Source organism: Lichenostomus cassidix, chromosome 2, assembly GCF_008360975.1.
Source record: "Lichenostomus cassidix isolate B80296 chromosome 2, HeHo_3.0, whole genome shotgun sequence".
Lineage (NCBI taxonomy): Eukaryota > Metazoa > Chordata > Aves > Passeriformes > Meliphagidae > Lichenostomus > Lichenostomus cassidix.
Window position 1 is genome coordinate 140,467,672 of NC_139482.1, and position 10,501 is coordinate 140,478,172.

A 10,501-nucleotide genomic window follows, 5' to 3' on the forward strand; every position below is an offset into this window, starting at 1 on the left:
ATATTTTTAGGCATTTCTTCTACAAAGCACCTCTCAGGGAGCTCTGTTCTTTGTTAGGTAGCTGATTGCTGTTTTGGAGACTGCTCTGACAAAGTTTTTCATATCAAGTTTGGCTTTTTTCACTGTAGTATTTTTTGTGAAAAGAGTTGAAAATGAACAGGCATATAAAAAGCAAGGAATTTTCCATCCCTCCAAAGCTGGCAGTGACCCTGTTGTGGTTCATCATACTCCATGAGCTGAGAGGCACCAACATCCCTACGCTATCACTAGACTCTTGTAAACACCAACATCCCTACGCTATCACTAGGCTCTTGTAAACAGAAAAAGCCTGAGACTGATGCACAAATACAGTATTTCTCACTTTATAAAAGCATGATTTGATATAGGTTGTCATTAGTGTCTGACCAGAGTTTTACACACAGGCCTATTTTCTTTTTCAGATATGAACTGAGGGTAATAATCTGGAATACAGAGGATGTAATTCTAGAAGATGAAAATATCTTTACAGGGCAAAAATCAAGCGATATCTATGTAAAAGGGTAAGTTCTTCAGCACTCGTCTTCACAAAACATGCAATATTTCATTCAAAAATCAGAGGAAAAAATTGTGTTGTAAGAATGTTGTGAGAAATTGTGTTGTGAGAAGCTATTCGGTGACCTTGGCACTTTGCTCTAAAAGCCTGCCCAAATTACTCATCCATATTGGATACTGCTTCCATTTTTTCTCCTGTTTGATTTCCTCTGAAAATCAAGTAACTGTAAAATCACACTAGTTGTTAGCTCCTACTCAGGCAGAGATGGCAGAAAACAAGAACCAAGCTCACAAAGTACTGAAGATCTCAGGTGGCAGACTGGTCTTAGTTTTCTTGCCATTTTTCCAGTAAGATTAATATTCCAATATGAATTGTGTCTTCAGAGCAGCAGCAGAGTAGCTTTGAGAACACGAATTTGAGGAATTAAATAGGGAGCAAGCCTCTGAGCTGTGTGCTAATGTGAGGACATGACTATCTATGCCAGAGTGGTCTGACAGAGAAGGAATGGGAAACTTTTTGCTTCTGTGCCTTAATGATAAAGACACAAATCTCATTATGTTCAAACAGTGCATGTAGCACTGTATCTGTCACTAGGCATGGATTTGCACTTGGGGCAGTGCCATGTTTCAGATTGTCACCATTTTTCACAATTCCTTTTTTGAAATATTGGGGCTGCAGGTAAAAGCTTTCTTTGGATATAACACAAAAATGCTAACATTTACTCAAGCTGTGATAAATCATCTTCAGAACTAAAACACACCTAACTGGATCATCATCTCAGTGGAGCTCTGCAGAAGAGAAAATTATGTTTAAGAAAGCCTAGGCCTTTGTACCACAGCACAGCAAATATTGTGCACACTATAGCAGAATAAAGAGGAAATTACAAAAAAACCCAGAGAGACTTTTCCAGCCATACTAGTGCCGTGTTTATACCTGCAAAAAAGCAATTGCAAAAAATTTAGGCTCTAGTGCTGAGCACTGATATTAGTCTGGGGATATTGACATGGAATTTATTAGTGTGGCAAAACATCAATACAGGGTGATTAGTGCTGGATAAAGGACTGATGCTGTCACTGCTTGTCCCAAAGAAGAGGGGTGTCCTGGCCAATAGCAAACGGCCAACTGGAACTTTGGTGTCTGACTCAAATAGTATACCATGTTTTCACTCTCAGCTTTTGATCACCACAGGTCATTCCAGCAGCCTGGGTCCCAAGATCCCCAGCCCAGGGCTGTTGCTGCTGCCTGTCACAGCCCTGAACAGTGCATTGCCTCATACTGGTTAGGGAGGAATTAAAAAATGGTCAGGGCTGTGACCAAAAAATGACAATTACAATTCAAGATCCCTTGGTGACAGTGATGCTTTCCACTCTGTGCTTGCTGTAGGTGGATAAAGGGCCTGGAAGAGGACAAACAGGAGACAGATGTACACTACAATTCCTTGACAGGAGAGGGCAACTTCAACTGGCGCTTTGTGTTCCCATTCCACTACCTCCCAGCAGAGAAACAAATGGTGGTTACTAAAAGAGAAAACATATTTTCCTTGGAAAAGACAGAACGCAAAATACCTGCTGAGCTGGTGCTTCAGGTGTGGGATTTTGAAAGACTCTCCTCAGATGATTTCTTGGGTAAGTGTGCAATTGATCTGCATGAACTTCATCTGAGGTCTCACCAGACAGGTTTTGCAGAGGTGTGCACAAAGCAGTGTCTGAGACCCAGCTTTTGCTTGCCTTTTTCTGAAGCACCACTTTGCAAACTTAGACATTTCTTGTGAAATCAATGATCAGGAATCAGATGAGATGATGCCATACAAATAAATGACTGACCCCAGCTCTGATGCTTGGGCCCAAGGTGTTGCATTGCTCCATGAAGCTCATGTGGAAGCTGCTATTTGAATGTCTCTGTGTCTGTCTGGTCCCTGAGTGTTGTCACATCACTTCTTTCTCCAGGCACTCTTGAACTGGACCTGAATGGGTTCCCTCGAGCAGCAAAGACAGCCAAGAGCTGTGACCTAGGCACAGTTATGGCAGCAAGTGAAGAAAACAAGATCTCCATATTTCAGCAGAAGCGTGTCAGAGGCTGGTGGCCTTTCATCAAGGCTGGAGAGCTCACAGTAAGCAGCTCAATACAGATGAACAGCTTTCCTCTGGGGACTAATTTGCTAATTTTGGATTTTTAACAACCACCACTGGCAATCCATAGGATTCCTCCAAATGCTTTAGTCGTTCTCCATATATTTGGTTTAGAAAAACCCAGGCAGCTGAGCAAAAAAGTGTCTTTTTAGGTGCATTCAGTTCCCTGTGGGGACACAGACCAAGAGCTACAAACTACTTTCCTGTAGTACAACCCTCTACAAATTCACCTGCTTTGGTCCTTTCTTAGAGGTTTCTCCCTCTGTCTCTAGACTTTCACTGATCCTCCAAGGGTTTTCCTAAACCTCACCATTCCTTCACATTTCTGTCTATTCTAGCAAGAAGAATGTTTCAATAAAAAAGTGCCATCCTAATGTTCATTGACTTCTTCACATTGAAGCTGATAATGTACTTTCCGTGGATTTCGTGAATGGACTCCACTTCTAAATCCCAGATTTACTTCCCTATTCTCAACTCTAGTACAATTGATTCCCTTTCTCCCAGTCCACCTTGATCTCTTCCCTGCTTCCACATTTACTCCTATTATCTGCATCCTTCTTTCAGTCCTGTTCTGTGCTGAATCCCAGCCAGTGGCCATAGATCAACACTTCAGATTAACACCATCCACAAAGGTATAGGGTAGGAAAATCACAGATCTGTGTAAAGCCATTTGCCTGGTTTTCATCCATCACAGATTCTATAAAGCTGATTTGATTTGTCCACTCTTAACTGTCACTAGAATCTTTACATCCCATCTTCCTTTTGTAAGCTGAGACCCCACAACTCAATGGCTCCAGTACCTGTGACTGGCTGAATTTCCCTCTGTGATGGACCAGCAACACAGCTTCCAGCTCAGACATTCAGCTCTGCCAGGATGTGTGATAGATAGAAGACATGTCTTTTCAGATGAATTACATGATAATTTCAGAAGCAGAAAATATATTTATGGGTCTGGAAGAAAATATCTTACCTCTGTTTCCTCATGGTCCTTGAGTCAGGAATTTGTGCCCCAGTTTTCCTTTGTGCTTTCTCTTCAACTGCAAAGGCTATCTTATTTTCCTTAATCAATTTCCTTTGCCCTCAGTTGGTCCCATCATTTCTCCACAAGATGAATCCTGCTGTGAATTAGTGATAATAACCCAGGATTGGATGTTTACATATTCTCTCTCTGATCTAGGGCAAGGTGGAAGCTGAGTTTCACTTTGTCACAGCAGAAGAAGCCGAGAAGAATCCAGTGGGCAAAGCTCGAAAGGAGCCTGAGCCCTTGGAAAAACCCAAGTGAGTAGGAGCACACTCATTAAACAGGGACAGGGGCATTCAGCAGGAGATGGGGAAGGGCAGATCTCGCTGGTCTCCTGGATTTTATTCTCTTTTCTGCTGTAACCTTCAACAAGTAATTTGGCCTGGTGGCTAGCCCTGCTGCTGGCAGCAACTTCCAGGTTTGCTGAAATGTCTTCCTCTGGAAGCCCAAATAAATTGCATTGCTGAGCATTTGTCCTCAGCTAGAATTCACACATGAGCTCATTCCATAGCTGACCTGGCACATGACAACTTCTTAAATCATCACTGCTTACACATAAAGTCCATACCTCCGTTGGGTCCCCTGTAAAGACCAGATGGATTATGTTTATTGTATTAGTAATAGAATCATTTAGGTTGGAAATGATCTTTAGGATCATTGGGTCCAACCATTAATCAAGCACTTCCAAGTCTGTCACTCACTCATGTTACTAAGCATGACATCTACACATCTTTTAAATACCTCCAGGAATGGTGACTCCACTTCCCTGGGAAGCCTGTTCCAATGCTTGACAGCCCTTTTGGTCAGTAAATTTTTCCCAATATCCAGTCTAAACCCTCCTTGGAAAAACTCGAGGTCATTTCCTCTTAGCCTGTCATTAGCTCCCCAGGAGAAGAGACCAATTCCCACCTCTCCACAGCCTCCTTTCAGGTGGTTGTGACGAGCAATAAGGTCTCCTCTGAAGCCTTCTTTTCTCCAGGATAAACAAATCCAGTTCCCACAGTTGCTTCTCAAAAGGCTCGTGCTCCAGACCTTTCACCAGCTTCATTGCCCTTCTTTAGACATTCAAAGGATATGACTTTAAAATTCCATCTCTAATTTTATTGTACTTCATATTCAGAAAATGACAATGCTTATTTTTCATCATAAGAGTTTTTAATGAGGACTTTTTAAGTGCTTAAACAAAGGCAATGATCTAGAAGGAGCAGTTTATCTCTCAATATTTGTCACATTAAAAAAAATCAGCTGAGTTATTTGCATTCAGAAAAAAAGTACTTTTAATCTATTTTGGCTCAAGTCCTTTGTTCTGCTAAAGCACTTGAACACTTTTTTTATGAGCTAGATAATAAAAAAAGGAGACTGAGAGAAATTGATGTTATATTTCCTGCAACCAAAGCTTCTAAAATTCAATTGCTAGTCATAATGATAATCATTAAGCATTTTGTTTAATTTTGTTGGTTTGAGAGATGTATCAGGATAAACATGAAAAAGGAGGAAGCAACATAAAGGAATTGCCAGTTGGAAATCAGAGATATCAGAGTATTGTTTAAAACTGGCCTTGGAAACACTTTAATCAATCACTTCACCCAACACCAACACCAAAGGCAGAATGAGCTTTGCCTGACAGGTGTCTGCCTGAAACATTCCCAGTAATGGAAACTAAAGCAATTCTTTCAGAGGAGAGAGGACAGGGGTAGCTCTGAAATATATGTAGTGGAAAGCAATCAGCCTAGGGAGTTTTAAGAGTGTCATGTGTAATAGGATTACATGTCCAGAAGGTTGTCAACAGGATGCACAAGGCACTGTCTCATTTTCCTCTCATTTTTTGAGACCCAGACCATACACCCATGGCTGCCTAGGTCTCCAGGGCTCCCTGTGATTTCAGCTCAAGGGCATTTTATCTGCAAATGTGTTGCTGGGCCAAAAGGTTGTCACCAGCCCTTCTCTGCTGCACAGCCTGGAGGTTTTTGACCCAGAAGCCACAAAACCAGTCTTCCTCCAGACCTTGCACTGAGTAATCAGTGGTTTTTGTGGTGAAATACACAGCCAACACATGGCTCAATGTAATTCTACTCTTAATTGAAATGTATGCCTCAATTAAATAAAAAATAGGTTGAAGCTAGCGTCAATTGACACTACTCATCTCAGAAGCAAAACATTCAGGCTCCTTTTGTAGCTGCCCATGGTACAGGTGGAGGAGTCATCCCATTTACCTAGCACACATATCCTAAGATGTGATCTGGTGAAAGAGATGACTTGGCCTCCAGAAGGTTCTTCCTCTCCCCGTGCAGGCAGCCCACAACTGACCAGTCTGAGCACCTGGGTTTTAAAGTTAGGCAAAATAAATCCTAAAGTTGCTCAAAGCAGTATCAGCGTGTGAATAGTAAAAATTATTTTGGCTAGACACTCACTCACTGGAAAGAAAATAAACTGATAGCTGAAGCCATTGCAAGCCTCAGTTTCATTGGAGTTTAAAGATATTAAAGTTTACCAACTCAGTGCCCCCAGGTGGTGCAATAAGTGGTTCATACATGCAGAATACTCACAATTAGCTGGGAGGTAAAAAAATAATTGATTCTACCCTTCAAATGAGTTCTCTTCAGGAAGGAGTGGATCTCAAGGACCTTTTTCTCAGGACATCCAGATCTCTATGCCAGTACTGTAGGTTCACTCTATTTTTCTTCTCATCCTGTAGGAACACCCACAGAAGAAGACAAATTTTCATATTATTTTGCGAAATTCTTCTTTTTAACTAAGAAACAAAATAATTTAAAAAAAAAAAATTATTTTCTAGGTGCTATAGACAGTAGCAGACTCTTTAATGCACCAGAGCAAAGGTGGACACAGATTAAATGTCTGTGAACTAGAGAGAGAAACATACAAATGAAGAATAAGGTTCAATGAGTGTAATTTCCTGCTGGCCAAAGCACTATGAGGTTATTCATCTCTTCATCTCTGCTGATGAAGACAGGATGCCTTTCCGGATGCAGTCTATTATAATAAATGCACTGCTATAACTGATAATGAATTCTATTGCCGACGTTGCAAACAAATTAAATAAGCAACAGTCTGGCTTTTTTTTTCCCCCAGCCTTTGAAGGTTATGAAAAGTCCTGAAGCAGTTGGTAGATGCAGATTAAGGGTCTTGTTATTCAACTAGTTTTATTCTTCAGTGGGTCCAGTTTTTTAGTATTTCCTTTTAACCTGGAGAGATGATTTGATGATTTATTTCTGAGTCATTTCCACCTCAGTAAAAAGCCCAGTCTTCCATTAAAAGATATTCAGTTGGCCTTTTAGATTTACAGACTTTCTGTCTCATTGGCATTCACCTCCACAGGCTGAATGCTGAGTTCACCAGATAACTAAGACAATCCTTAAATTCCTGAAACACCTTTCTGGAGTGAGACATGGCCATAGTTTTTTGTGACCCTCAGTTAATTTCATTTTCCTTATTGCTGCACCATCTGGACAATTTCAGTGATTCTGGATAAGAAAGACAACCCACCCCAGTTCTGCAGGTGTTAGTGCTGCTCCACACCACTGCATTTGTCAGGTCATCCTATCAAAAAGCTGACAGATGTTGCCTTGGGGGCTGTTGGAGTCAGAGGCACAGTGCCTCCCACTCCAGGGGTCATGCCAGAGGAGACACCAGGCCAACATTTTTCCTAAATAGAAAATTGTTTTCCCCTCTGTATGCAGTCAGATTTGTTGGAGAGTGTGAAGAAAATTCTGGGTATGGAAGAGAACATAACATGGGGCAACATTTGGAAAAACCTTGTATTGTGGGATGCAGATATTCTCCACTTGAAGAAGGTGGCTCTTCTTTATGTACACAAGCAAACCATCTGGTTTTCATTTCATCATTTCCTGTTTTCAGGAGGACTGTTTTAAATTTCCTTCTGACAATACACCATTTTGGGCCATGTGTCAGATCTGAGCTGGCTCTGATTATTATGGTACCATGACTATCACTGTGCAATCTGATTTTTTGTAATGGCTTATTACCACTTTTGTGATGCTAAATTCCTTGAAATTATTAGAAAGTTTTTGTACTCAAGTTCATGATGCCTGCATATCTTCTTTGGGGTTTATAATGATCTTGTTTACAATTTTGAACCCTATATTGCAATGTTAACTGAAGTATTTATGCAGTGTGAGCTGGAATTTCATTACAAGTGGTGTGTGGAGATTGGGTTCAGGAATGGGTGGAACATAAGTGATCCAACAGCTTGTGAAACTTGTGAACACTCCCTCTAATCTCTGTAGTGGGTTCCCAGGAGTTAAAGGTCCTTTTTTAGACTCAAATATGTATTTTGTAGTGGGGTAACTTTGGAAAGAGATGGATCTGCCTTTATAAAAGTTTTATTTTTTTTTTCTTTCTTCCCATTTAGCCGACCAGACACATCCTTCTCTTGGTTTGTAAATCCTTTCAAGTGTTTGTATCACCTGATCTGGAGAAATTACAAGAAGTACATCATCATTGGCATAATTCTGCTTATTCTCATTGTCTTCCTGGTTCTCTTCATCTACACACTACCAGGTGCAATTAGTGAAAGAATAGTTATAGGAAGAGGGTAGAGCATGGCTCTCATTGCAGTCAATTAAATAAGAAAACTTCAGCTAAAAATAAGTCAGGCAAAAAGAATTAATTAACCCCAAACATATCTTATTCCTTGTAAAAAGAAAAATAAGTATTCACAACAGAAACTGAAGCTCTCAGAATATTTTATGTCTTCTTGAATGCTGATTTGGACCCATCCTTAATGTATATTATCATTCATGTACATTAATATACATTAATGATGTATATAAATTATGTACATCATTACTGCTGCAGTTTTATTGACATTATTATTGAAAGTGTCATTATGTACCTAAAACTGAATTTGAGAGTAAATTCCTCAATGCTATGCAGGAACTGATTTGTCAGCCTAGTATTTATTATTACAGACAAATGATGAAGTATTAAGGTCAAAATCTGTACACAAAGATAAATGTATATTACAGTCTTTGAATAGTTTTTGATTAATGAACTGTTTTCAATAACATTATAATGGCATAATTATTTTTAGATAAAAGCTATTATTAAAAAAAGTCTAAGGTTAAATTGTCTCATTTGGTGTCATGTGTAGAATTTATTTTGCACCTTTCAGTAAAAATGCTGTGCTGTATAAAAACATCTCATGCACTCACAAATGAGCTAAGTGCCAGTGACAGGGAGGTAGTAGCAGAGATTGAAAGAACTTTTTCCAGCTGCTGGAGGTCTTTGGAGGAGAGAGATCAGGAAGATGAAGATTCGTCCATGGGCATTGTGGCAACAAATGATCCGTGTAGAGGACAGGAAACAGGGAAAATCCTGCTGCTTGAAAAGAGCAATGGAAAAGAGAAAGGCTGTGGAGCAGAACAAACCATGAAGTATTAAAGAAAAAAGGAATAAAATCTTACGCAGTTGTCAATGTGAAAATCCTCATGGTACTTAAGAATACATAGAATGTTGCCACTGTGTCATGCACAAGGCAAGGCTTGATAACTCAATGGCCCCACTTGGCCTTCAGATGAGTGGCTATGAATTTGAAATAGCTTTCCAAATCTCCTCCAGTGTCACCCATGGTCAGACTTGTTGTAAAGACCACCTTTGTGAAAATGCTTTCCACCATGCTCCACTCATATGAAGTGTGAGCACCTTTTCACATTTTAAAGTATCAAAAGGAAAGACAAACAGATCCTATAAATGCTGATAATTCTGCCAAGCGCAGGGTGCAGGAATAGACAAGCAGGCACCTTGATAATTCTGAGGCCATTTCTAAAGGAAGCTTATTTGTTACAGCTTGTGCCTGGCCTGCTGAGGCTGTGCAATGAGCCTCTGTGTTCCCCTCTGGCCTGCAACACAGGCAATTGCATTAGTCTGGAAAATGGATATCAGTGAAACTTCCACAGAGAAGACATCTCACTTTAAAAAAAGTATTTTAGAGGCTTACTGTGGATAGGACAACTTGCTCTAAAAGTGCCTCTTCCCCACTCCATCGATGATGGAGGCAGATGGCTAAGGGCAAGCTGAAAGCATCCCATCCCCACTCCATCCAGCAGACTGGATTTAGAAATTTAGAAATTTAGAATTTCTTCTACATTTCATGTTCTAAGTATACAATAAATATAACTAAACTGTCCAGATATGTGAGTGATTATATTACAAGTAGACATGTGGCAAAGAACCACAGTGGATGAGTTTTTCTGTTGGGCTGTTTTCTTTTAGAAGTATATTTAATATGACTGAGAAATTAGAATAGAATTACATGGTTGAATCTGCCCTATGATGCTGGATGTAGCAAGACAGTGATATGGAAAGGTGCTGATGACCCATGAGTCCCTCTTCATCTCTTATCCCCCTGCACCAGGCCCTTATCTGGTGCAGTCTCTGCTCACACAGCATGTGTGACATATTCCTCTGAAACCACATTTTTCAATTTTGTGCTATTTTGCAACTGAACCTGTATGAAACAGAAAAGAAAATGTTGTTTCTCCTAATATGTCTCATCATACCATGAATTTTGGAAATGCAATTTAAAAGCTTCAGTGAGAGCAAATAATACTATTTTGGTGCAAAAGTCTAATAATATTAATAAATATTGATGACTGGAGTGTGTTGTGACAGCCACAAAGAGGCAATGAATCTGGATTTTTTCCAGTGTGTCAGGTCATGGAAGCTGATGTGTTCATCTGTCCTTACTCTGCCTGTTTGCTCTTTCTGCCTCGGACTGTGTGAAGCACTGGACTGTGGTCTGCTCTGTCCTGTTTTCTGCAGAATATCCTGTGCCTTGTT

At 40.1% G+C, this 10,501-nt stretch overlaps 1 protein-coding gene across 1 annotated transcript in view; it reads left to right on the forward strand.

Annotated features, from left to right (window-relative positions):
• Positions 1-8,796, forward strand: part of FER1L6 (fer-1 like family member 6) — a 57,844-nt gene extending 49,048 nt beyond the window's left edge. Inside the window, exons 33-37 of the mRNA XM_085049853.1 lie at positions 441-539; positions 1,916-2,157; positions 2,479-2,642; positions 3,839-3,939; positions 8,073-8,796. Coding sequence (XP_084905979.1) covers positions 441-539; positions 1,916-2,157; positions 2,479-2,642; positions 3,839-3,939; positions 8,073-8,259 — 793 coding nt within the window. The 3' untranslated portion in view covers positions 8,260-8,796. The remainder of the gene's footprint in view (positions 1-440; positions 540-1,915; positions 2,158-2,478; positions 2,643-3,838; positions 3,940-8,072) is intronic.
• Positions 8,797-10,501: the final 1,705 nt, after the last annotated feature.